The 24,938-nt window shown below is 43.9% G+C and overlaps 3 protein-coding genes across 4 annotated transcripts; all 3 read right to left on the bottom strand.

The window, feature by feature from the left end:
- Positions 1-2,237: 2,237 nt before the first annotated feature.
- gem (GTP binding protein overexpressed in skeletal muscle) lies at positions 2,238-4,995 on the bottom strand. Its single transcript, XM_076736304.1, has 4 exons — positions 4,198-4,995; positions 3,769-3,845; positions 3,461-3,665; positions 2,238-3,375 (listed from the first exon to the last, which is right to left on the bottom strand). The coding sequence occupies exons 1-4, from the start codon at positions 4,550-4,552 to the stop codon at positions 3,092-3,094; spliced, it is 921 nt and encodes a 306-aa protein (XP_076592419.1). The 5' UTR covers positions 4,553-4,995; the 3' UTR covers positions 2,238-3,091.
- Positions 4,996-11,971: 6,976 nt separating this feature from the next.
- rad54b (RAD54 homolog B) lies at positions 11,972-24,477 on the bottom strand. The gene is made up of 16 exons (XM_076736493.1): positions 24,368-24,477; positions 23,873-24,031; positions 23,560-23,755; positions 17,241-17,489; positions 15,923-16,222; positions 15,557-15,719; positions 15,208-15,433; positions 14,665-14,751; positions 14,447-14,567; positions 14,218-14,357; positions 13,823-14,113; positions 13,564-13,727; positions 13,213-13,474; positions 12,824-12,890; positions 12,517-12,714; positions 11,972-12,428 (listed from the first exon to the last, which is right to left on the bottom strand). The coding sequence occupies exons 2-16, from the start codon at positions 24,017-24,019 to the stop codon at positions 12,205-12,207; spliced, it is 2,835 nt and encodes a 944-aa protein (XP_076592608.1). The 5' UTR covers positions 24,020-24,031; positions 24,368-24,477; the 3' UTR covers positions 11,972-12,204.
- Positions 17,667-20,987, bottom strand: LOC143324200 (fibrinogen silencer-binding protein-like). Of its 2 annotated transcripts, XR_013077444.1 has the most exons (3): positions 20,166-20,841; positions 18,014-19,425; positions 17,667-17,755 (listed from the first exon to the last, which is right to left on the bottom strand). XR_013077444.1 is itself a non-coding variant. In XM_076736496.1 (2 exons), exons 1-2 carry the CDS (start codon positions 20,570-20,572, stop codon positions 18,870-18,872), a joined length of 963 nt encoding a protein of 320 aa, XP_076592611.1. In that variant the 5' UTR covers positions 20,573-20,987; the 3' UTR covers positions 17,793-18,869. The 2 variants fall into 2 exon arrangements, 1 of the variants encoding a protein (XP_076592611.1); XM_076736496.1 differs by lacking the exon at positions 17,667-17,755 and having other exon boundaries at positions 17,793-19,425; positions 20,166-20,987.
- Positions 24,478-24,938: the final 461 nt, after the last annotated feature.

Raw genomic sequence — 24,938 nt, 5'->3', positions numbered from 1 at the left:
GAATATAGAGCATGTACATCACTGCTTGAATTCACATTACCACGACACTGTTTTGGATAACGACAGAAAAAACACGATATTCACTAAATTTAACACGAATAATACAACATGCCTGAAATGATTGAGCTAAACAAAAATATCAGAAATGTGTTAATCAGTCTGAGGTTCCTGGTAAAGGGCAGTCGGGAGGGACGAGTCAGCTGGCACAGAAAAGTGAAGGTGACATTGAGTCATGGCTAATGACCTTATTGTAGCTCAGCACACCTTTAAAGTCACCACCCTGCTACACTCCTTACTATCAGAACGCAAATATTACCTTAAGGTGCCTGAATTTATTGTCTATTGGTTACTAGTATTTCTGTCTCCATGTTGACCACTCCCTCTGCTGAATTTCACAATGCAACTAACAAGCCACTGCTGGCATTACCAACACACAGACGTCCACTTAAAATGATTTAACTGTGAGGAAAATATTCTGGAAATTACATGATTTACTGTGGGACTGATGGGCAAAGTGGTAAAGCTGCAGTATGACACAACGATTTAGGTGTTGCAGGCCCTCTCCTGCTTTTAGCACAATGGCTGGATGACCTTTGTCAGGCTAAATTTCAGCCACGATGATACCAAATCTACTGTCCCAACACTAAGGCCTTGCCAAAGTCAAGTCAAGATCACAGCACTTCTTCAACAAACCGAAAACATCCAACATATCAAACGCAGCCTGTTAAAGCCAACAGAGACGTCCAGTTTGTTTCCTATTCAAAACCCAAAATCTACTCCAAATGCTCAACATTTCCAAAACTGGGCGACAGGAGAGTGAGGACGCTTACCTTGCTGGAGCAATCGAGCGAGTCACTCCTCAGACTTCAGAGTGATCTGAGCAACCCCATAGCATCTGGTCAAACGTTAACCAACCAGCTATGCTTTATTGGATCTAATGATTGTCTAATCACCCTGCTTTCATGCCGAGTTAGCCAATGGGGAGGTAGCTTGAAAGGAGACAGGAAGAACAGAACAATGAAACTTACACTATTATGGAGAACAAATTCATTATTAATGCTCTTAATACGAGTCACTTTTGCATAAATCCTCAGACGCTTATAGTCTGAGTCCTGTTCATGGTTTATAGCTGCAATAAAACGAACTGCTCAAAATAATCTCAGACTTTGTCAAGATTTGTACTTTGTAGACTGCATGTGTGTGAACTGCAAACAAACAGAGAAGGAAATCAAACAAAAAAAGGTATAATAATGGGGAAAATATCTGTAGAGATCTGCTACTCAGCATTCAGTTTCTAATTTACTCTCAGACTTTGACCTCTGCACCTCCGCAATGTTTCCTGTGAGATTTTCCATGTTACCAGTGTCTGATAAGGAGCTGTGTGCAGACAAAGGGACTAACAGATTACACTGACGATCCATTGCCTCCTAAGAATGCACAACTATTGGGTCATCAGGGTGATTCAGCGGGTCAAGGCACATATCATAAAACTGTTAAAGAGTTTGATTCCAGCACATGATCTTGTTTCTCTACTACCACTAAAAGCGTATACATGAAAGCAAAAAAAAAGAAATGCCCTGAAGGTGACCTTTAAAGAGGATGTCAGCCTCTGTTTTGTCATTGAGCATTATCCTCTATCTTCAGGCCCCACCTCACACACAGCTGGGATTATCTTGAATACATCCTGATGCACATGCTGCCATCCTGGGCTGAAAGCAGTGAGCTTCACAAGCTGCTTGGAAACAAGACAGAGCAGCAAGGCCATTTGTATGAATCTGCACTTGTAAGAAAAAAAACGGGCTGCATGTGAGTCACTGCTTCACAGAGCCTGCGACTGCAGCGTTGACAGTCCAGCAGATGAAGCCATTAATTCAGGTAGAAGTGAATCCATGATGTAAAGCATGGGTCCATGTATCTGCCCTGATCCCATGTGCAGGTAGCCTGATAGATATTCTGGCCAACATGCAGCAGCACCATCTGCCTGACAAGAGACACACAAAACACACACACACACTTCCTCCTTTGAATGTTACCTTGGCAACATCATTTTCCTGCATTTTCAGACAAAACTGAGTTTGGGATCTGAGCGGGCGGTGTTTCAGCATGATGTTCGGTGTCACACTGTGACCCAAATCTCTGAGCAGTCAAATCACTGTGCTCGATCAGATGTCTCTCTCTCACTGTCTCTCACACACGCTCACCCACACAAACACACAAAAGAGGGACTAATTTTGTTTCTGAAAGTTCAGCTTTAATGTCGCCACCTGACTCATCTTTTACCAGCACAGTTGTGATGCTGTTAAAGCCTGTTTGTGTGTCTCTTTTGTGTTAAAGCTGACTCACTCATGCTAACGTCTCATTAGCAAGGTTGAGATGACAGACAAAAGGGACAGTTTTCTATTTCCAAACTGGATGATGTCACTTTATTCCAATAAGCAACACTGAGGCTACATACAAGTGGCAAAATACATTATCAATCTGGTGTTTATTTACAGTAAGTGCAAAATACAACACGTTAGAAATAAACTCAAAGTAACAAATTAATTATCATCTTACAAAAAAAATGACCTTAATCATCAACAGTCTACAACCGGCAATGTTAGCACTTAAGGATCGACAGATGACACACTTGGCAGGTATGAGAGCAAAAGAGCTGTGAGAAGAAAGGACAGAAAAGTCTACTATTAATGTCTCAGTTCAAAAACACAGAAATGAACATCACATCCTTCTGTCAGTTTCCACCAGTTGAGCTCTATCCTCCAACATTCATGCCACACAGACATGAGACTCCCTGCGACTGGAAACGTCACTTCGTTACATGTGCTGACAACCTGAGCTCACCCCACTTAGTCTAGTTCAGACTTCAACATATGGATGACAGTGCAGAAGTGTTGCAAAACACCTCTCACGTTGACCTCGCCGGCTGTGCCGAGGGCAGATGTGAACGCGCTGAGGACTGGGTGAGAACCATCCAACGTCTGGCTCTTTAGTGGCAGGCTTGCCTGCAGCCCATGTCCACATATTCTGCTGCCTCTTGTTCACCTGCTCACATGTTTAGCAGAGAATTAAAAAATGAGCATCCTTCAGGCTCTTACAGCACAGAGAGATCATGGCAGGACTTAGATTTGAGCCAGAACGCTACACTGGGATTGTTCTTTGCCACCACCTTGTCGATGAAGCGTTTGGCCTTCATTGGAAGGCTCTCTCTACGTGTGCTACAGCTTATGTGCCTGCGACGCTTGTTGGCTTCCTTGGAGTCTCGTCGCAGACGCAGCTGTCGCACTATGCCGTGAAAAGCCTCCCAGACGTTGTGCTGCATGGCGGCTGAGGTTTCAATAAACTTGCAGTCAAACACAGCAGCACAGGCACGACCCTCTGAAACAGAAAGTCAAAGGTCAGCACTTGCATGTAGAGAAATGGTCTCACAGTGAACAGTGTTCATCACACTCAGTCTCCTCACCGCTGGCTGACACCTCTCTGCATCGCACCAGGTCACATTTGTTTCCCACCAGGATGATTGGTGTGTGCTGGGCAGGACGGAAGCGGCGCAGGGTTATCCGGAGCTCTGAGGCTCGCAGGAACGAGGCCCGGTCAGTGACAGAGTACAGCAACAGGTAGGCGTCACCTGTCTGCATGTAGCGCTCCTGAGCCCATTCGTTATCAGTCTGCAAAAAGACAAACACACACAATTAAACAGTGGACTGATAGCACGGTGTGAGGACGTGTGCCCTCCTCTGATTCAGGTCAATGCATCTTTTCTCATCTCACCTCTGAACTCCATGTGTCGAGCAGAGTTAGAGTTGCAGGCTCTCCATCCACTTCAATTTCCCTTTCACACACTTCATCTGAAATCATACACACAAGAAAACTTGAGTAAAATCACAGACTTACATTTTATGACAACAATGTGTTGGACATCATTTATAGCTTCAAAACAATTTATAAAGTATTGTAGCAAATTATGAAGTGATTGGTGCTCAACACTGAGATTGTTGTGCCCTTTCAGATTTCACAGCATTTCTATCTATCTATTCGGTTTATGCTCTTATGTTAATACATTTGATTTATAATAAATGTAATTTATTTATGGGGATTTGTTTGTTTTTGTCAGTGTTCATCTAAACTGTTCTACAAAAACGACACGTCTGTTAAAAAAAAACATGACAATAAGTTTCATGGTTACCATCTTTGTCTCACCTTCGCACAGCTCGCAGTCATCGCTGTCCATGCTGTCCGCTGCCCCGGCGAAGATACTGGCGAAGGACGTCTTCCCGACCCCACTGGCCCCTAACAGCACCACCCGGTACGGGCTCCCGGATTCCGTCGGATCCCCGACGGAGTCGGTGGAGATGACCGAGTCTGAGGACGACCAGCTCCCGCGGCTTCCGTCCGACTCCCCGGCGGAGCTGGTGCAGGACTTGGAGCGGGATATGCAGGCGGGGACCCGTGTGAGGAAACTGTCCGTGATCAGGTGGCTGCCGGGGTCGCAGATGCTCCACCGGTGGAGCTCGGTCTGCAGGCGCAGGCTGTGCCGGCGCACACTGGACAGCATGGTGCCGGCGAAGAAACTAGGATGAAATGGATTCACCGACAGCGGTGGGATTAAACCGTTTTGCAAGGCACTGCTTTAACCTCTGTTATCAGAGGCAAAACACCGCAAAGAGAAAGCAAAACGAGCAGATTTCTTCCCGAAGAGTCACTTTTTTCCGCTCCTCACATAAAAGTCCCTCTGAGACTCAATTCACTTGAAACAGGAGCGCAGAAACTCTGTGAAGTTTGTCACACCCACCGGTGAATGACTGCACCCTCAACACAGCTGATGGAAACAGGTCAGTTATTCTGCTACAGAGTTCAGATGTAAAGACGTGAATCTCGCATTAAAACCTGACTTTCACTCGCTTGTTAAATCCCGGAGCGACAGTCGGAGCTGGTGTCCTCTTGATGTGATGCTGCCGTCTGTCTCAGTAATCTCCATCTGAGAGTGTCTAATGCTCTGATGGGGTTTCCCTGCATGTGGTTTATATTAGGAGGTGGGGGCATGAATGTTTACAGTGTGATGGGTGTTCACTGCTCTGACTCACTTCATGACGCTCGGATTACATTTACAGTAAAATAATTCACATTTAAAATAAACACGCAGATCAGTTTGCAGAAGTTACACAGAATTATGAGGTTTTCTGGAGGTTAATAGATTGACTGTTACATTGAAGAGACTGGGCTGGACACCGGTGGTGGAAAGTAAGTGTACTTAAAGCTGGACTGTGTAACTTTTGAGAGAAGGAATAACAAATTTTTCGACTTAAAAATGAAGCTAAACGCACCACGGCCTCGTTCACTTCCCTCAGGCAGAGGGTTGAAGATGGTGTTTATATAACGAGCTAACCGCATAGTTTTTCTTGGGCTGAAGAGCTTTTAATCACTTTTTGAGTGGAGTGACATGCTGCATTTCCACTGGAATAAATAACAGCGTACCGTTAGCAGCATTAAAAGTATGATTTTATTCAAGTTGGAGGTTAAAAAAGTCAGACCTTTGTTTTCAGACCTTTTCAGTAGAAGCCAAGTTCAAATAGTTGTGCAACAAGTATTCTTCCTCTATCTTCTAAAATTGGCAGATTAAAGCACATCTGGGACACTTTAAATAGATTTAAGTGTGAATTTTTCAGACAAAAGCATCAAATACTTTATGTTGACTTGATTCTAGATTTTATATGACTTAGTTTTCTTTTCTAAAAATGTCGCACTGCCTTGTGGATGTGGTTTCTATGACGGTGTGGTGTCTCGTAAAGCCATGCAGTCTGGCCATAGTACGGATAATAACAACTCCATCACCATCATCAATACAGAGTACTAAAACTGAATCGGTCTGAACGAATGTCCTTCAGAAAGACAGATGGAAAGAGCGAGAAAAGGTCATAACATGATGTATCTGCTGTTCTCTGGACTGAAAAGGCAGTTTCAAGTCTGTGGGGAAAACATGTCATCGCTAAAGGCCGCTTTATATGAAACATAACTATTGAAATATTTTCTTTGCGCGTTCAAGTAAACGTACATTTTTTTTCTTTGGATATATTCAAAATTCAATGTGATTTCTTTCCCTGCAGATGACTCATGATGATAAACTCAGTGAACTGTTTGACATTAACAGCAAGTGTCTCACACAGACATCAAGTGTTACAGAAACATTTCAGTATGGGGACATAACCTGAAGATGTTTTAATGTCACTCCTTTTCTTCCACCTCCTCTTCCTGTTCTTCTTCTTTCTTGCCTTGTTTTAATGCTGTTTTAACATTTGTAGATTTTCATTCAGTCACTGTGTTTTGTTTCTTTTGGAAAGTCAATTGTGCTCTATTGACCTAAAATTCATCATTATCATTAATTTATAATCTGAATCCTTTTTTTCTAATTACATTAATCATTGCTGCCTGAACACCAATAACACAAATAGCTGCCCACAATTTTCAGTTTTCAAGGTTTTCCAGGACGCGTGGGAATCTCCATCTGATTCCCATCTGGTCAGATCTGCACTAATCTGCAACAGAGGCTATTAGAGGCTGATTTAGTTTGCATATGAATTATTCAATAAATGTCGGCACAGTCCTATGAAGGTGTCAGTGAGAGGAAGTGATCCAAACCTCTGCTGCTGCTGCCTGTCCAATGTGACAGATGATTAACAGACATGCTAGATTAGCACGTCTTATTCACAAATCCTATTCTGAACACATACAGCTGCTAAATATCGCATATAAAGAAGCAGTGCCTCGCAGGTTGCTTCAATGGATTTAACTCTCCCTTGCTTGGATTAATCATTTTAACAAGTGATTGAGCGAGGATGAAAGCCACAACTTCCAGGAACAAGGCGAAAACACAGAAAACAGGTTCTTCTCTCGCTGGCAATAAAGGGATGAGTGTCAGACAGACACAGTCAAGGTTAATGATCCAAGGTGTGGCTCAAACCTGATAACTGAGCTTTATATTCAACACATATAAACACACCCTGGGCACATGTTTTATGGGCTGTAATTGAGTGTGGGAGTGAAAATGATATCTCGCAGGCCTGATATTCATCCAACCTTCTGTACTGTCTTTTCAGTGAGACTATCTAAACCTAGCGTCCTACCAGGAGTTACTGAATAAAAGCTTTAGGAAGAGGCTTAGCATGTCAGCCTGAGCTCTTCTGCCAGCAGCATCAGCATATTGTTAATGGGCTGGAAACCACCAGTTTTGTGAATGATCCATCTCACAACGGACACAAACGTGCAGAGAGCCGGTGCATCACCTCACGTCCTCCCTCAACCCGTAAACATCAGATTGTCATAAGCCAAAGCGCTCTGTGTGTTTGAGAGAACGAGCGGCTGAGAGCAGGGACTGTTATGACAGGGACGGTGGGATTAGGCTGTTTTTTCGGCTGTTGTTTTTCAGGACTTCTGTATTGGGTTGTGGCCTCATCCGCGGGACCTGCTGCTGTGTATTACAGCTCTGATCTGATCTGCCTGACAGATGATTGGGTGACACTAAATCCTCGTTAAGTGCTGGAGCAGGACCAGAGTCAGGATGAGGGGGGTGGGCTGTGCTCGGGCTGGCTGCAGATTGGCAGGGACATGGTGATGGCTGTATATGGTGGCTGAGCGTGAAGTGACCTCTTTCTGTCTAGCTTCCTTTCACTTCATGTAAAACTGTCTCCTAAGGTCAGTCAGACAGTTTAGATACGGCCCGAAGAGCCTACGTACAAGACAAACAAACAAACAAACAAACAAACAAACAAACAAACGTGTGCCAGAACATAGAGCTCTTTACTCTGACGATATGTTTGATTCAAACCTCCCTTCTGCTATTTTGGTTGGGGCGAAAGGTTTATAAAAATGTTTAACAATAAAACCAAATTACTGCCAATTCACAGACAAGTGGGGCAGCAGACACAGCAGCTCACAGAGCAGGGAATAAATCTATAGCTCTTGTATATAACAGACTTCTACAGGATCAGGTGGGCCTCAATATTAATTCACACGTAGTTTGCAAATGCAGGTTCAACAGTCTGGATATAAATGTAACAAAATCCAAATGTTTTTTTTACAAAAACTGCAAATACCTTGAAATACATGTATTTTTAACATTTATGTACAGCGATAAATATTTTTGTGTGCACTGAAAAACATTTTTGTGGACAGAGTCCTTTATACACAGCATAAATCACAAAAGACATTTGTGAATTCATGTGTGCACATTCACAGTTTCCAGTGTTTGAAAACAAGTCACTCAGAGAGAGAGACCACAGCAGATCTTTAATATCAGGCCAGGAACGAGAATTTAGTCAATAATCTGCACTCCAACCAAACAGCACACAGTCCATCTAACAGTTGGAAAGTCTTTGAAATGCACTGCAATTCAAGATGCTCTGTTTTGAGTGGAGTTTTAAATTGAGTGAAAATGAATGCCAGACAACAGGTGAAGGCTGTTGCAGGCTCACAAGAAGAAGAACATGATTATGTTTTGGCCTCAAGGTTTTAGCTGCTGTGACTTTGTAATCTTTTGGTTCCAATGTGGGCCAAGGAGGTAATTACACAGTGGGGGCATTGAGGGTCTATTATAACAGCTCAATTGCAGAGACCACTGCAGAGCGAGGTCAAGGAGGACAAATCCAAGAGAACCAATAGATGGCTCTAAATGTATCTGCTCTTCATGTACTTGATGTTTATGATTAACAAAGAGTGACACAGAATATCATAGGTAGGGTAATCAATATGACTTTCCGGCTCTCCTGAAGGGAGAACAGTCCAAGAAACTGAGCCTGAACTGTTTTATTTAATACTGATAGGGCTGTGCAATATGATAGTATACTGTACATCATCACGTTAGAAAAACATCTGTGGTTTCATATTATTCTTGATTGTTTGTTTCATTGTGCTGCTTCATGGCACTCTTCCTTGTCATGTGGACAACACCTTGCATTCTTCCACACAGCACCACTGCAGGCAGGACATTTTCATGAAGGCAACACAAACAAACATGGAGAAGAGTCAGCCTGACGTGGACCAGAAAACTGTACTTTACAAATAATGCCGCTGACCTGCTCCCACAACAAACTCAAACACCACTAATCTATACAGCTTATATTCATTTTGGTTGCAACTATAGTTGAAATATGTTTATTCACCTTTTTATACATTAATATTTTAGATGTTATTATATGCATAATTTAAAATTTGCACAAAGGCTCGAAATAAAAGAACAAGTACGAATTTGCAAGGGCCAAATGGCAAATTTCACCATCCAAGGGCAAAAAATGTGGCATGAGGATGAAAACTGACCGAAATATGACTGAGTACTAGTAATTTAAAGTAGTAATTTAAAATGGAATGAGAAATGGGCCTTTTAATGTGGTCATTTCATTTATTGTTTATATAATAGAAATTTAAAATGATAGAAAATGTGCTATATTGTGATGAGTATCGTTATCTGGGTATGAAATGATCTACACTGAGATGTGAGATTTTGGTTATATTGCACAGCCCTAAATATAGGATGCAGACATGAAGTCAAGTGTATCCAGTCTGGCGGCATCAACTTTGGAGATTACATCTTGAAACCCTGAAGTACAAAAACAACAGATCTACTCAGGCCAGTGAGGCACAGACTGCCTCTACTTCACTGATGCACGAGTATCTTAATATCTCTAAAGCCATGTGCAGCTTGAATGGCAATGGTTTTAGGGCTGATGATGAATGAAATATGAGAATCGTGACCTCAGTGAGGGTTAATACCAGAGAATTGGTCATCCACTGCAGTACATTCAGATCTTCCACAGAGATCCTGGGATCACAGGGAATAAACAAAACAACTGTATCTGTCTCCCCCTCCAGCGGTGGAAAGTCATTCACTCGTTCCATCGCCAGGTCTTTGAGCTGTCGGGCTGGAACGCATTGGCTTAAAAGAGGGATTGGCAGTGCAGCCAGCAGCGGCTGGTAAGAGCTTTACACAGACAGACAAATTCCCCCTCATGCACCCACCAGCACATGGCCTCAGAGACTGTTAGAGAAGTGATTCGGATCAATGTCCTGCTTGGACGAGTGACAATCGGCTGACACGTGTCCAATACCAATACCGAAGAGCTGCGACACAACATGTGATTGCTCTGAAAAAACAAACAGTGTCTTACATTGCCAAAGCCAGGCCAGGCCTGGAGTAGGTTGCTTGGGTGACAGTTGCTATGCCACCACTGGTCTGAGCCTCGCACCAGTCTGTTTTCTTGTCTGGACTTAAGGACTTTGTGTTGTGTTACAGACACAATCCCTTTCAGCTGTGCTGATGCCAAGGTTCTCGTGATGACATCTGCAAGGTGGATTGCAATCACATTTGGTGAACACATTCATGTGCCTCAAACTGTGGTTATGTTTTCATCCAGCTCCATCATCAGGATTATTCTTTTTTTAATTTGTCCAATATTACTATTTAGTCAACTCAGCTGTACTTTGTGTTTAGTGTTAATTAGCATATGTTAGCATGCTAACATGCAAAACTAAAATAGTGAACATGGTAAACATTAACATGCTTAACATGTTATCATTGTGATTGTGAGGATTAGTCGATTAATCAATTAGTCAGTTGATATAAAATGATTACAATTACAATGGTACAAAATTAATCAGCAGCTATAATAGCATATTTTGCATTTTTTTCTTACATTATATAAACAAATATAGGTTAACTGTGAAGATAATATGTAGGTTAATCAAAAAGAGAAGTCCTATTGAGCATATTAGCTCAAGGTCTCACAGAGCTGTGATGAGCCTCTCGAGGGTCCACTGAATACATAAGAAATATATGTAACATGTAAGGTTAAATGGACCATATTTCTTTTCTAGTCTTACTGACTACTTAATGTGCTTTTCCACCACGAGCCAGTATTCACCCATTCACACACACATTCATACACCAGTGGCGAGGTGTCACCTCTTCACCATGAGCAATAACCATTCACACACACAAACACAGACCAATGGCAAAGCATCGGTAGCAATTAGGGGTTCAATATCGCCCAAGGATAATTCGACATGTGGACTGCATCGAACCAGGGATCGACCCACCAGCCTTTCTAAAAAGTGGATGAGCGGTCTACCTCCTGAGCCACAGCCACGCCATGCCACAGCACCCCCAGGTCCACATGAAGCTGAAGACTTTGCATTCTGGTGTCAGAAATTGGCACTAATAATTTAAATTCACACTGTGGCCACAGAGAAACAGGAGATGTCTGCATAATCACCACGCTGCCTCCAACATGCCACACACAGGGTTACATCTGTCATATGTATAAAGAGAAAGCTTGACATCCCAGAGACCCACTTATTATACAAGAAAGTTGCTTAACAATCACGCAGTGCTGATTATCCAATAAATTATAATTACCCTGTTTATGTAAAGACGTATTGTACTGGAGCTCAGTCAATCTGACAGACCCGAGCACAAATCATGTGAATTCAGGGTGTGCGCACACACAGAGAGACACAGCTACATAACTCCCACGCGGCAGCTTTGTGTTGAAGAGCATGAACAGGCCAGTGTTATCCAAAATAACAGACTGAACAGAACAGAGTATGGCACACATCAGAAAGCTCGGACGGCTTACAAGGTCACTACCTCACGTACAAAGTTTACAGCACAAAACTTCAGGCTAAAGGTGTGTTTTCCTTTATTCTTCTATCAGAAGACTCAGCTCTGGCTGGTAGTCTCACTGTGCAGACAGCCATAGACTACATTATTTTCTATGGCTGCTTGTAGTACACACTGTTTCTATACCACGCAGGCTCTGTGTTGCCTCAATATGTCTGCACTCCAACATAAACCCTCGAGCTGACACAGCAAATGGACACAGACGTACCTCTCTTGCACACTTATCTACAGTATGTGGATATAACTTGGCACAAACACACTCTTCAGTCAATAACCGATGATCAAATCCTTAAAAACTTGTTTGTGACACACATTTATTTCATGAAGTTTTACAGTAAATCTTTTTGAATAAATAAAGAAGACGTTCAAGCAAACGGAATCTCACAGACAATCAGTTAAAACCGTTGGAAAGTGTTTTGCTGTTGTTGGCAGCAACTGGTGAGTGTTTTAGTCATATGTTGTTGACAAGCTGCTGACAAAACCCAGAGAGCCTGAAGACAAACATGTAGAAGAAATATATGTGTGTGTGAGTCGTTTGTTTACTGAGCTGAGTGAGAGATGGTGGTCTGGAAGGCGAAGGTGATGTGGTTTCGTGCGTGATCAAGGTAGGGGTCTGAGAAGGTGTGTGTGTCACCAGAGAAATGTCTCCATTGCATCAGCTCGGACATGCTGAGATGCTTCTGCGCCGCCGCCCCCCCGCGGTCACCTTTGCGGCCGAGCTGGCACGGCCTATCAGATACCTGCTCCTCCTCCTCTGGCACGGCTGAGAATGAAGAAAACAGAGTGTCTGTGAGCGTCCGTGAACTCAAATACTGGCCTCAGTGTGCAGGGGGCGCCGCCAGTGTGCCTACCCTGGACTGAACCGTCCATGCTGCAGCTGCAGTTCAGCAGGTCGTGTGTTAGACAGGGTGTGTCTGTCAGGCTGAAGAGGTCTCGCAGTTCACTTGTGGAGAAGCTGGTGTGCTCCGCCCGTTTGCCCAGGTCAACCACTGTCCCAGAAAGCCCCTGTTTGGACACCTGTCTCTGGAATATACGCTCCTCAATAGTGCCTAGGAAGAAGTGACACACACACACACCCAGACGGACACAACACTTGATGTCAGTGTGGCTCATTGTGTGATGAACATTCTGCCTCATTGTGTGTGTTTGTAATCTGACCTGCAGTGAGGAGACGATAGATGTGCACAGTCTTCTTCTGTCCATCTCTCCACACTCGAGCCATGGCCTGGAGGATGAAAAGTTGCAGTAGAGAATGAAACATATGTTCACAGCGCCATCTGATGGATGTACAGGTCACATATATATATTATATGGACTTCTTTCCCAGTATCATCGGTGTGCCATGTTACACCGCCTCAGTTCACAAAGCACTCTGGGAATTTTCTTCTACCAGCCAGTTTGGAGACTGCATTGAGGGTACTTTCCCACCTGTCTTTCTGTTCATTTGGTCCAGACAAAAGAGAGAAAATCTGCTTGCTCATTTGAACCAACCAGACAGGTTGTGAAAGAATACGTGTGTGAAGACACCAAAAACAAAGCTGCCTTACCTGAATGTCATTGGCAGGGTTCCAGTCAATATCATACAGCACCAGGTGGGAAGCACCCACCAGATTAAGCCCCACTCCACCTGCTTTGGAGCTCAGCAGAAACAGGAAGTTCTGAGAGTAGGCGCTGTTAAAACTGTCGACCAGCCGCTGCCTCTGGCTGGTGGGGGTATGTCCGTCGAGTCGGCAGAAGGTGTAGCCCATGTGTACACACAAGTCCTGGAGCAGGTCAAGTGTCTTTGTATAGTTGGAGACTACGACCACCCTGCAGGGACACACGTACTTCGTCAGTATATATGGACAAAAAATACACACATGTACACTCAAACACCTGACATACACACACACACACACCTGTCTGAAGGGCTGAGTTGTCTGATGGCGGTCAGCAGGTCTGACAGAACCAGGAGTTTTCCAGACTCAGCAGTGCTGAATCCACCTGAAGAGTAGGATTCTGGGAAGAGCTCTGCCAGGCCCTCGTATAAAGAGCTCTCCTCTGAACCACAGGCTGTTCTTTCCTAAAACACATAACAGTGCTCGCAGTTAGCCAAGTGTCCACACACATAAATACAAATGGACTACTTTGACCACAGAACTGACGTTCATACTTAACCTTTACAGTGGAGTGAAGAAGACCAGGGTGGTTACAGAGCTTCTTCAGGGCAGTGATGCAGGCCAGGTGTGTCTGAGTCTGCGTGGAGCTCTGAAGGCAGGCTCTGAAGACTCTGTGGCAGAGGAGATGCATGTACAGCTCTCGCTGCAGAGGGGACGGGTCGCAGAACAACGTCCACTCGAGACGAGGAGGCAGGTAGCGGTTGATGATCTCCTGCGTCCGTCTCAGGATGAACATGCCAGTCAGACGAGAGAGCTCTGCCGCTCGCTCTTCCCCCAGAACTCTCTCTTCCTGTTGGCAGATATGAGATCAGGTTTAACGGCAGATAAAGTTGTCCATATATGTCAAGTGGCTACATAGAAAGGAGGAGGCAAGCAGGACAGAGGTAGCATTACCTCTGTGCAGGAGGGCTGTCTGGAGCGTAGAATGGGCTCCTCATACACTTTTCTATAAGCAGTGGATGACCCGAGAATCCCTGGGTTAACAAACTCTATAATGGCATAGAACTCCTGCAGGTCGTTTTGCACTGGGGTGCCTTCAAAACACAAAGACAATGCTTTATAAAACCATTACAAGTTGTTGTTGTTGTCAGAGATTTCCATCTCTTTCGGCCTAAGTGTGCACCTGTTAGTATGACTCTGCGATTACAGCTCAGGCTGCTGAGGGCTGAGGACGTTTTGATGCTGCTGTTCTTTAATCTGTGGCCCTCATCACAAATAACAAGACCAAACTCCACCTTCTGTACCTGAAAACACAAAACAATACTATAAATAAAAACAAAATGATCATACAGATGTATTTGTAACATGTACCGTAGACAGGGAGACACAAGGTGAACATACCAGCTCCAGGCAGCGCAGCAGCATTTCATAGCTGATCACAAGAACGCTGTGCAGAGGGGACAGCACAAACTGCTCTATCCTGTGGTCCTATACACACGTCAACAAATACTGGATATTAATGATTTAATACATGCTAGATTACAGGAAAGGAGTGAGTCTGACAAAAAGTGTACCAGGCCAGGACATATGTCAGAGTTTAATAAAATGAATAACAATCTAAAGCAACTTGGAAGAAAAAAGAAGAAGAAAAGCACAGAAGGACAAAATACAAAACAGTTTAAGAAGAGACATGTTTAAAATTGGTTTTCAAAAGAGTTTTAACTTGAGATAATGATAAGGAGCATTTTCTCTCACTCCTAAGCGAGCTCATTGCAATGAGCTGACTTGTTATAACATATGTTATATAAATACAATTACTTGTCTTACTGCATGATAAGTTGAACCTGAAACCTCTGATCTAAAGAATTTCCCTACTCATGCATGCTGTCATCAGGCTGCTTGAGCTCCTTGTAAATCCAGAAGAATGTCCCCTCCTCTCCTCACCTGATCCACAGTGAAAACGCTGATCCTCTCACGGCCCAGCCACTTGTTAAACTCTGCACCCCAGTTCTGCACCAGGCTGCCAGGGGTGACCACAAGGACACGCTTAGCAACTGGTTTCCCACCGTACGGTCCTTGTTTAAGCAACGTCCAGGACAGCGCCACGCTCTGGAGGGTCTTCCCCAGACCCATCTCATCAGCTAGGATGGCCCCATAGCGACCCGCAGCTCTGGAGCACAGACAATAAAACACGTCGATATGATCCATTACGAGTCCAAAATATAGCAACGAAAACAAATTCATCTCTTTAAACAGCATTTGACAAAAGGCGTTACAGGAGCCGCTCCACTACCTCATCCCCATGACACACTCATAGAGAAAGAGCAGGCCGTCTCTCTGGTGGGGTCGCAGGTGAGTGGTCAGGTAAGGGTCAACAACAACATCAACCACAGGAAGCCCCGACTTGTTATTAGACCACTGGTGGTGAGAAGAGGGACGAGGCATCACCAGTGCACCTGCAAAAAATGTCAAAAAGAAACATTTTGATTAAGAATCTGTTATTTTTCATCAGAGGAAACTGTCTAACAAACACATTATACCAATTACACACATTTCAGAACACACATTTACAGGCATATAAATACAGGCAAAGCCACTGATTTGTTATCATTGAGAATTACTTCTGCTCCATTGAACGTTTCTGATTTAATCTCTGTACCAGGAGTCAGTGGGTCATGGCGAGGTCTGCAGGTCTGTTCCTCGTCTCGTGTGGATCCTGGCTGATCCGCTCTCCCCAGCAGTGTTGGGGGGCAGAAAGGTTTGGACGCCAAGCGGCGAGAGGGAGGCTGTGCCGACTTTGTGTGAGGCTCCTCTTTCTCGACCTGGACCTCTTGGAAACATCGACCCCTGGCAAAGTCCTCCGCAGAAATGACCCCCATCACCTCCACCTCCTTCCCCCCAATCATCAGGGTCTCTCCCTCAGACAGTGAGGCCAGCTGAGACACCTTGTAGCCACTTCCTACACATAAACATGCAGTGCAGAAGCGATTAGATAAAAATAGTTCCACTGTTGCCCACTGTGACGAACCCACAGACATTTGGCAGTCAAATCTGCAGTTCCTCTCAGCTCTATAGAGCATTTTACAGTCTTTCATAGCATAATTTTGTTTTTATAGCCCACAACTTTCCGGCTTTGGATCACTCTAGTTTTTGTCGGTCACAGCAGGCAGCTGTTTTAAGACTCAAATTTTTTTTTTTTTACAATTTTTTAAAAATAATAATAATAATAAAAAAAAAACCCACTGTTCATCAAACAGATCTAGCTAACTGTGTGACATTTTGCAGCTAAAGAACCAGATATTTCAGACAGTGAACATTGGATTTGCCTGCATCAGGTGGACAGAAATACAACTCCAAACGATTGTAATGATGCTGATTTTGCTCTGTGGCCATTTGATAAGTTTGAACATGTTCACTTTATCTACTTAAAGGTTTTATGTCACTATTGTAATATGTGTATCATTTATAATATTGTGTAATATGCTGTTCACAGCTTGTTTCTGCTGCACCCAAGTAGCAAAAAATCAGCTGTTGCAGGCTTAAGACAAATATTAAACATCGAAACACCAAACACTGACCTATTGTGCATTACAAAATACCCTGTATTATGAATAGTGTGACACAGCGAATACCTTCAGTTCCTTAAGTCCTTAAAGAACAACTTGACTGTAGCTGACACTCCCGTTTGAATGTCTGACTGCTGCAGGAGTTAACAAGTGTACTAAGATGAAGTCATTAGAGCCAAACATTACCGCTGGGTGACATGTGCAACACAGCGCACTTCAGATCAGAGGAGGCGCAGTCTTGATACTTTAGTACTTGATGTTTCCTCCCAGATGATTTGGTATTAAATGACAATTTAAAGCTACTTAAGTTTCAGACTTGCTGTCACAGGCAGTCACGCTGTTCCTTCTCCCATCAAACTTGAACATGACAATAAGTAAAAAATAAAATGTATGCTGGACTGTCTGTCTCACCCTTGCCAATGTCTTTGCCCTCCATATCTTTCAGGGTGGCTGTGCGTCCTCTTGTAACAAGGACCGCATCGCCCTCCCAGCGCTTGTGTTTCTTCTTGCTGGCCTTACACCACATCACGCTGAAGTAACGCACTCCATCCTGACTGCAGCCAGAGTCTGAGCCTGCAGCTCCAGAGACACAGGCTGACCCCACTGAAGGCTGAGGGGTTGGAGGAGACGCAGGAGTCAGCCGAGGATAACCGTTCACTCCTAAAACACAAACACATACAACACAGTGAAACCAACAGACGTATCTTAGACACAACCCACCAGCAGAGGTCACTGCTGCACCAAGCCTACACGACATAGGAGACCTTCATACCTGGGATGATGGTCCACCCCTTCATGCATCCACTGCCTGAAAACTTGTGCTTCTCGTGCCATGTTTGTATTGAAAGTGCGAGGAACCTTGGTCATCATGTGTTCCTTTGATATGTACATACAGACCACCAAGGTGTTCCTCAGAGAGCAGATGTCTGTTTGGCATGTAATAAAAACAAGACCAGCAAAACATCAACCTTATTTTTTTATAGAAATACATGACCATAGGGACAAAAGCGAGAAAGAAACGGACAACACTCGTTTACCAACATCACAGTACAATCAATGCTGTAGTCACATACAGTACATTAAATAACAATAACATCACAAAACCATTCCACGTCTCCCTTGTTTTGATCACATAACTGGCCATAAATTTGCCAACCAGAGAGACCTGAACATGTTGGACTCACTTCCATCTGAATTCAGCAATTCTCAGAACAGGGTTGGCCATCATTGGCATCGTGTGTTAAGGCCTTTAATAACTTGTGCTTCAACTCCGGGTGTCTGAACATTTCTCTGTTCTACAAGAAAAATTGGTTAGGAGTGCTTCGTTTTCATCTCTTTCATTTCAATACTGGAAGAAAAGGCAACCCTAATCTGGTTACCTAAAAGTGCTACAAGGACATGCCTTAGTTTATCACATCTGATTTTAACAGATGTCAGATCAAGTGGAAATTTTCTTGACAAAGAATGAACAGAGCGCTAAACAATTCCCGGATATGACCTGTGGCAGACTCTCACACTCACGACTCTCCAGTATCTCATCAGAGTAAATGCTATTAGAATGTTTTTTCTAACAATCCTAAATAATAAAGATCATTAACACTGCTGAAATTCCCATGGATACATATTGATACAGATCTACTGTAAGCAGGATAAGCACCAGGACATCATGGTACAAGTCACTCAATACTACTAATATTCCCTTCCAAAACCTTTCACATTTATTTGATCTATTTTGGCCAGTCACAGTGTTTGTAATCTGAGCATTTACAGTTCAAGTTTTGTTGCTGCTTCTGTCAACAAGTGAGAAAACGACGACAGATTTTGAACACTGACGAGCACAGACAAAGACTGATGGCAACACAAGTCAGCCTTATCCCGCAGTGCGCAAACAGGCTTTCAGGGTCTGAACGAGGCACTATGTTTCCAAAAAAAATTCAAGTTCTGAAACGGCTCTCATACAGGGAACTGATGAGTGCAATTACTCCACACTTAAAACTCCTCAGAGCCTCTATCTAACACAGATGTGCGTGTTCGTGCTTGTTATAAAGGAATTGGCAGTCCGTGTCTCAGTCGAGCAGCCCTTAGCTTCTCCACTTTGATCTTGGCTCTCAGAAGTTCCTCCTCCAGTTCCTGTTTCCTCTTCAGGCCCTCTCTCTTCTCCTCCAAGTACAGAGCCACTTTCCTGTGATTGGCCAACACCAACTCGTGCTCCTCTTTGGCCAGGTGCAGCGGGCGAAACCTGTCGGGCTCATGGTGAGTGTAGATGTCATTGGGGTAAAGGTCATGGCGTAAGGGCAGCGGCGAGGTGGAGAGCGGGATGTTAACAGAGGATGGGGTGGGAGACAGGGATGCTTCGTAATCGTGGACGCTGCCCAAGTCCTGCTCCCCCTCCTGCTCCTGGCCTCCGTCCAGCCCTGGCCCTGTGTGTGTGGAGAGGATGGGGAGATCTGGCGGTGGTTTGACATCTTCTTCAGGGTCCAGCTGGACCACCTCATGGGGGATACTTGGAACAGCTGCTGAGTAATCCTGGAGTCCAGCCAGAGAGGAGCTGCTGCCAGGATGTTCGATGGGAGAGTTGTGCTTGCTGTATATTAATCTAAAAATGGAATGAGGGGCAAAAATAAGTGAGACTAAAGAGCTTAAACAGCTTTTATTCAGTGTCTACATCTCATTTATGTGAGGTGTGTGGAGACTTCTTTTGGTGATAATGGAAACTAAATAAATCAATCAAAGGATCAGTTGACTAATTAGAATAGACAAGAGGAAGTTAATTGATTCAGCAAAGTAAAAACAACAAACCTCTGCTGGTTACAGCCTCAGAGATGCCACGATTCTCTAACTGTTGCTGCTCGTCACAGTGAGTGAATAATTTCAAAGCATAAAGTTTGAGGTCTATCTTTTTCCACTGAATTTACACATAATCATGCAGTGGCCTGTAGCTGTACTGACAAAAAAAAACACTATTTTGGGGTCCAATTTGTGATCGGTACTCGTCTTGTTTTTGTTTTAAACACACTTTATGATTCACCTGAAACCGACAGATTAGGATTGAGAGTCGAGTGTTTTGAACGTACAAGAACGAAAGCGTAAATAGCGGCATATAGGACATACTGCAGTTTCCTGTAAAGCCTGACGATGTACAGACAGTGTGTAATCTGATTGGGTTTTGGAACTGAGTTCGGCCCCTCCCCTCTGTCCTCCTGAGGAATCAGTATCATGACTACATTCTAATGATGCATGTCTGAACTCGCTAAACTCTAACCTGACTGCTGTGTCATCCTCTCAGGTCTGTACTGAAATGTGTGTCTGTGCTCGTGGGTGTAAGTCACACTGTACCTGCGCAGTGCCTGGTCCTTCTCGTGGATGGGCACATGGTGAAACAGGTGAGGGATCATCTCCATAATTCTCCTGGTTGGCTCGGAGATGCTCGCTCTGTACTCTGGCTGGGCGTGTCTCCGCTGCATCACTTCCTGCTTGGCTGACTCCTTCAGCCTCTTGTAGAGGGTCCTGAGGCCCTGAGCGGTGCGATGGGGTCTGTCCCCTCCCAAGGCGTTATACTGCTCAGCCACAGTGTCCCAGCACTTGTTCTTGTCCACGATGACCGCATGCTTGTTGGTGTGCTCCTCCAGGATGCGGATGTGAGGGCGGACCAGCTTCAACAGGTCCAGCTTCTCGGAGAGGGTGAAGTTGGACGAGCGAGCTTTTCCCACCATACTGGACAGAAACACAGAGCTGGACGCCATCTTAGAGCATAGTGGACTCACGCAGACCAAGTCAGGCCTATGGCTGTCACCCTTCAGTAACCACACTTATGGCTCCTTACTCTTCCCACCTGTCTTTTTTTTTTTTTTTTTTTTGCCGCGCTCTTGGTCCACGGTGATAAAGCTAACACTGGTCTAACCCCCACACATTTCCCATTTCCCTTCTCTTCTTCTTTAAATCAAACATAAGCTCTGTCTAACACGTGCATGGATTCACACACTACTCCTTGGTTCCCTCTCAGCTACGTTGCACAACAAAAACAGGCTGTGCAGCACACAATAAGAATCAGGCTTAACTAGGCCAGCCTCGTTTAGGCCCCCGCCTACCGCGGAGGGCTTTGGATGAATTCCTCCCAGCTTAGGCTGACGTAGCTAAGCCGCTTAAACCCAGCCCGACCTACTTACAGCTCGGTCTCTCTAAACCCCAAACCAAGCACAGCACAGAGCACAGCAGAGCCACACTGCCTCTCCATTACAACATGAGGACTGCAGCAGAGGCTCTGTGCCCTGCACAAATGCACAAAACAGTGTCTGAGCAGTTCATTACACAGGTTATTGAGGTCAAGGGTCCAATTTTTTTTTCCAAAAGTCAGTGACGCTTTGAAATAGCGCTGGCTTAACTAACTAAGTGGGGGAGGGGTCTGTGAGCGCGCCGCGCATGCCCGCACAAGCAGAGCATTCATACCCCTTTGATTCATTCTTCGGCGAATGCGTAAAATAAGTTAACCATGCATCAGGAATACTGGCTGGTTCACAGGATTAAAACACGTGTCCGGGACGCGTGTGGACACCGCGCCGAGCCAAACGCAGAGAGCGTGTGAGCCGCGTGTTTTCGGGGAGGAAGACGGAGGCACTAGTTGCTCCTGCGGGAGGAGGCAGCGGTGGCTCACTGATCCCGAGCACAGTCCTAATCTGCCCGGCGCTGCCGCTGCACTACCCCGCTAATTTGCATAATGCTGGACCTGCTGTCACTCAGCCTCAGCCCGCCTGGTTTAACATCCTTCCTCTCCAGCGCGCGCGCGCGCGTGTGTGTGTATTATTAGCCACACAGTCAGGACAGTCTGGCGCGGTGAAATGAGGAAAATGATCGTTTCCCATCACTACTGGCAGCATCGCACGGTTGTTTGGGCAGAAATTTGTAAAAAACAAAAAAAACAAAAACAAAAACAAAGCGTACGTTTCACCGGACATTTAACTCTTATCCTGAAGTACCTCCATGCCGCTTCAGTGATCGTGCGCTCAGATCTAGCGAAAGCAGCATGGAGCCGTTTTGTTGACGGTGACGGTAATGTTTCATGATGAGTCTCAGTATGAGTGAGAATAAAAACAACACGTGAGGAGGACTGGGCAGAGGTTTGTGTTCAAAGCTCACAGCCTGTCTGCCCCCTGCCTCTAAAAAAGGCAACTGGATCAACAACCAGGAGGTCTGGCTTCAGAAATTCAGCCCCTCTGATGGTCGCATATGTTTGATGGTACTTGACATCTGAACAGGAGATGCAGGCAGAGGATTCAGCCACGTGTTTCCCTCATTCCTCCCAGATCATTTGACATTATTGTCCATCAGTAAACTGTCATTCAGGGGGGTTGTAAATTGATGCACATGTAGACTATTTGTGAAACCAGTTCTCATAAATCTGCATCTGTTTCTCAACATGGAGCGCAGTGATGTGCTCCACACACTGTTTTTACAGTTTTCACTTTTGTATGGGAGATAATGCCAGATAATGCAAGTGATAAGTGATAATGCAAGTCAGTACTACAAGGTGCACTATGTCAGGGTCCTGATTCAACATGGATATCATTTTTAAGCAGTTATTATAGGATGATTATTACTGTAAGTTGGTGGAAGACAGCTATGTACAAACATCAAAGAGATACAGTGTGAGTCAAATGTTTTCATTACCTTATATTATATTGAATATTTGGGTATTTCTTGCAGTGCACACTAATTGTAAATAACCAAAAAAAATAGAAAGCAATAAAACAGATATAAAGGAATATGTATGGAAATACTCTATATCGGTCAACTCAAAAACATTACATTATACATAGATCTAATTGGAAAATTCACCTGTAAAACACCTGTAGGAGCACACATACTACAGATGATGCTTTTTAAACATTCTGGCACACAGAAATGTAAGTAATGATCAAGTCATGGGTATTTTGGTTAAATATACCACCATTCAAAAGTTTGGAATCACCTGTTATATTGATGTTTTTCTTTTTTCCTTCAATAAAGGCTATTTTAACGTAGATACAACAGTATAATTCATTCATCACCAAATGTATTATTTACATCTGAAATAGTTTTAGCTCCAAACCTCCAAACAGTCAATGTCCGCACAGTGTTGCATGGCAGGAGAATGCTATTCTGTTTTGTTTTTTTTAAATTTGTTTTCATGTCCAGAAAAGCAGAGGTGACTCCAGATCATTACTGAACCCCAACAGTGTATTTGGGCTCTAAACATTTAAACTAACATTTGTCAGTCCACTTTTAATAGTTTTAACTTAGACTAACCTTCTATTTCTGCACTGAAACAGGAACCTGTTGCTATTTACATCTGCAGATGACTGCTGATTTCTTATATTCTGATTTAACTGCTGCTCAGAGATACATTTCTCTTTCTGTCCTTTGAATTGTCAGTCAGTCAATGTACAAAACATTGCTTTGTTTGCAAACCCTTCACAGAAAATAACAGCTATTTGTAAAGAGGACTCTGTGCAACCTAAAAGTATGACAGACAAAAATACAGAGTAGTCCTCTCAGCCATTTGGCTGTACTAAATCAAGCTTTTCTGCCAGGTAGTGTATATTTATCCTCTCCCTCAGGTGGGTATTTGCAATCAAACTGTGAAAAACAAACAAGCTGGATTGTTAACTGATATGTTTGTATCAGCCCCTATATCAATCCACATGATTATTCCTGCCCATACCAGATGCTCAGCCAAAAAATCTTTGTGTCTTACCGGCTGGTCTGTTGTCCTCTGTGCACTCCTCTGAGTTTGTGATAGGATCTTCTGTCTTGGACTCATTTTCCTTACTTTCCGTTGCACCAAGAACACGAGCCAGAGCCCTTGACAAGGCTGGAGCAGGCTGGGGGGCTTTCGGCTGCACATCATACTCTGTTTTACTCAGAGCTGGTGCTGCTAGACTTCTCTGGACCTGCAGGATGAGAGGAAAAGAAATAATCTGGTTAAATGTTTGAAACAATGCTCAATGGTGATAATCAAAAGAAAACTAAGGGATATTACTGTATATGAAGTGCTGTGAATAATTTACCTTTTCCAGTGCATTGCCCAAACCAAGTTTAGGGGTAAGGGGCTTGAATTCAGCCACAGGACAAGAACTAGATGCACCAGGAGGCACAAACCGAGGCTTTTTCACTGCATTACCCAACAGCTGGCTGGGAGCTGCTGATCGCCGCATTTTATCGATCTTCTGAAGACAGAAAGACATGAATATAAACATAACAGCACTTAATGAGGTGCTACTCAGTAACTTGTGTCAATTAACTCAATATAAGACATTTTCCGTCCATTTCATATCTCTATGTTACCTAAATGAGGACAGCTCTTTGGCTCTGGTAGCTTCTGATGGACATTCAAGATTTTATTAACGCACTCAGTAAACGTTGTGACAAGGAAAAGACATCTCTGAAACCTCTAACCTGCTGCAGGTTAGCAAGCTAGCTGCTTCCCTCGCTAGCCACAAACAGGCGCAAACGTCGCTGAACCCGGTTTAAAGTGGACACCAGTGACAACGTGTCATACGTACCCGGACGAGCTAAAAGGTCAGTGAAAACATTTCAGAGGACAAACTGTCGCTCAAAATCCCCACAGAAAATGTCTTGTGTTTTCCTCCTCCTGTTTTCTGTTCAATTTCTCCCGCCTCTTCTTCTTCTTTGCCGTTTTACGGCAGCTGGTATCCATGGTGTTGCATTACTGCCACCTTCCGGTTGTTTTCTCCGTCTTTATTCATTTTGCTGCTGATCCATATACAATACTTCCACAATCTAATTGTGATCTTACTAAGGCTACATAAATGCACAACAGAGGGTTGTTGACATTTTGGGCTATTTTGCTTCCATAGCATGTTTTCTATCAGGCTTCTATCATGCTGGATGGCTTGAAGAACATGATATTAGTGTTCTCTGTTGATACTTCCAATAGTGTACTTAGGTTTGCGATACTTCAGTATATTTTGTCTTGTTCTCACCACCTACTTTGATATTGACTTGAACTAATCAAATGAACAGTCTTGATGGAAACTAAGTACATTTACTAAAATACTGAATTTAAGTACAATTCTGAGACAATTCAACTTTGAAAAATTAAATTTATGAACA

Source organism: Chaetodon auriga, chromosome 8 (genome assembly GCF_051107435.1).
Source record: "Chaetodon auriga isolate fChaAug3 chromosome 8, fChaAug3.hap1, whole genome shotgun sequence".
Classification (NCBI taxonomy): Eukaryota; Metazoa; Chordata; class Actinopteri; order Chaetodontiformes; family Chaetodontidae; genus Chaetodon; species Chaetodon auriga.
This window is presented reverse-complemented; position numbering and strand designations above follow the sequence as displayed.